Source organism: Penaeus japonicus, unplaced genomic scaffold (genome assembly GCF_977035675.1).
Source record: "Penaeus japonicus unplaced genomic scaffold, GWHDUDI00000001_assembly GWHDUDI00000042, whole genome shotgun sequence".
NCBI classification, from domain to species: domain Eukaryota; kingdom Metazoa; phylum Arthropoda; class Malacostraca; order Decapoda; family Penaeidae; genus Penaeus; species Penaeus japonicus.
Window position 1 is genome coordinate 19,252,974 of NW_028234444.1, and position 2,500 is coordinate 19,255,473.

At 45.0% G+C, this 2,500-nt stretch overlaps 1 protein-coding gene across 1 annotated transcript; it reads left to right on the plus strand.

The window, feature by feature from the left end:
* The first annotated feature begins 198 nt into the window (after positions 1 to 198).
* LOC147466714 (uncharacterized) lies at positions 199 to 2,397 on the plus strand. Its single transcript, XM_086534986.1, has 3 exons — positions 199 to 234; positions 386 to 410; positions 1,233 to 2,397. The coding sequence occupies exons 1-3, from the start codon at positions 199 to 201 to the stop codon at positions 1,829 to 1,831; spliced, it is 660 nt and encodes a 219-aa protein (XP_086391112.1). The 3' UTR covers positions 1,832 to 2,397.
* The last annotated feature ends 103 nt before the right edge of the window (positions 2,398 to 2,500 follow it).

Sequence of the window (2,500 nt, forward strand, 5' to 3'; positions counted from 1 at the left end):
GAGAGAGAGAGAGAGAGAGAGAGAGAGAGAGAGAGAGAGAGAGAGAGAGAGAGAGAGAGAGAGAGAGGAATCAGAGAAATTCTTCATTACATCCTTATCATCGACCACGTGAATTTGTTACAAAGTTACTTACCTTCCACATACAGATACATACTTGCACACATATACACGCACACAAATATACGAAAACATTCAAACATGGTCACATTTACACTGACCCATACAAAGAGGCACGTATGCATGCACACACAGAAATGCACGCAAACAAGTTTGCGCACGCAAACGAACATGCACTCTAAGAGATTATATAGTATGCTTATATATGATATCAAATACAGCAATAGATCAATATACAAATAGTATATGAGGATCACGCTCTAACTAGCGAGGCAATCGCCGGTTCAGATCAGGTCAGCTTTGATGGACAGGTAATTGACACAGAGTTGCCTTCCCAAGTACCTAGACCCTCAAAAAGAGCTTAATGCCTGATTTCTTCGCCTGTTCATACGTGTCGTGATAGTGTTTATTACTGTGATCATTGTGCTGTAGTGAATATATCTATCGTACACCATAACGTCAGACTATCTGCCTTATGGAATAAACCTAGACTGTACAAACCCTGTGTCTGGCATCAATACCTCATTTGGTTGGTTATCAGTTCCACCAGACTAACACACCCATCACACACACAATAAACACAAGGTCGCACGCGCCCACATACAGACACCATTCATGCATACACGTACTCAGAACACATACATTATGCGGGCGCACACAACAAATTAAATATAAATATACCATACACACTGAGAACATACACACAACAGACAGCTTACACACATACCACCCTACAACTTAAACATTTACAAACGAACAAACATACACAAAAACACTCAAACGCTCCAACACACACAGAAACACACACACATTGACACAAACACATACACTCAGACACACATGCACAAATGTAAACACACACCGACATATATACACGCACACACACACACACATGGATGAAAGCATACACACAGACATAGATGCACACTCAGACACCTACATACACACAAACATAAACGCACACTCACACATACAAACACAGAAACGCACACATGAACAAAATCAACACACACACACACTCACACGTGCTGCAGTTCAACATCTCCACCAACCCCGCCCCCACGCCCAACCTCACACTGGACAACCATCCGCTCGACGTAGTCTGCTCCACCAAGTTGCTCGAGTCACCATCGACGGAAAGCTCTCCTGGACACAGCGCGTCAGAGACATCGTGAGGTCTGCCTCGTACAAGCTTCACATGCTGCGTCGCCTCGAGTCCCTTGGTGTCCCACTTCCGGAGCTTCAAAATATCTCCAGGCTATTCATCTTGCCCAAACTGACCTACGCCTCCCCCGCGTGGTCCCCCTCCCTCACCGCCGCCCAGCTGCTACAACTCGAGAGGGTACAGAAAAGGGCAGCCAAGATTATTCTCGGTCCTGCCTATTCCAGCTATGACAGCGCCTTGACTGCCCTTGGCCTCACCTCCCTCATCACTCACTATATAACTTCACTGCAGCAGTTTGGCCTGAAGCTGGTGTGCCACCCACGTCACCGCGACCTGCTGCCCCCCGACCCCGCCGACCTCGCCGGCCCCGACGCGCCGCCGCCTCGCCGGGCCCTACGCGCCGCCAACAAACTGGTGCCCATCAGGGCCCGCACTGACCGCTGCCACCGGAGCACATTTCCCACTCAAGTCCGACTCATCAACGAACACCAATCAACAGACCACCCACCACACCTCCCTAGTCCACAATTACTAGTCCAATACTCATAGTTTACTGTACCTGCATTTGCTTTTGTTCCTTTTTTCCTATAGACTGTAAGCTTTTTGTTGTTTGTTGTTTATATTTTTTGTTTATAGTTATATAGTTTGTCTCTATTCTGTATTTCTATGTATATTTTCAGTCACTGGCTGCATGAGATACAATAAACCGATTATTATTATCATTACACACACAAATACATACAAAAACACCCAAACCCGCTCACATATTCAGACGCAAACACATACGCTGAATCATTCACACACAAATGTAAACACATACACGCACATACACGCTTGCACTATGTACATACACATAGGCACACATAAAATTACACACCCAAGTTCATAAACACAAGCACTATGTACATGCACATAGACACAAATAAAATTATACACACAATCACATTTGTGTGCACATACACATTAACTCCCTCTCACTTTTCACATACGTACATTTACACACACGCATGCACTTACTCCTACGCAAACAGATCAACACACACATAAATGATTAAAATTAAATGCTATTTCTCCAGCTAAACCGGATGGTCCATAACGATAAGCGTGACCTCCCTCTCTCCTTCTCTCTCTCTCATCCTGTAATCTCATTTTTTCTCTCGTCCCTCCACCCAAACCCTGCTTTATGTATCTATCTGCCTATGTGTCTCTTTATCTCTG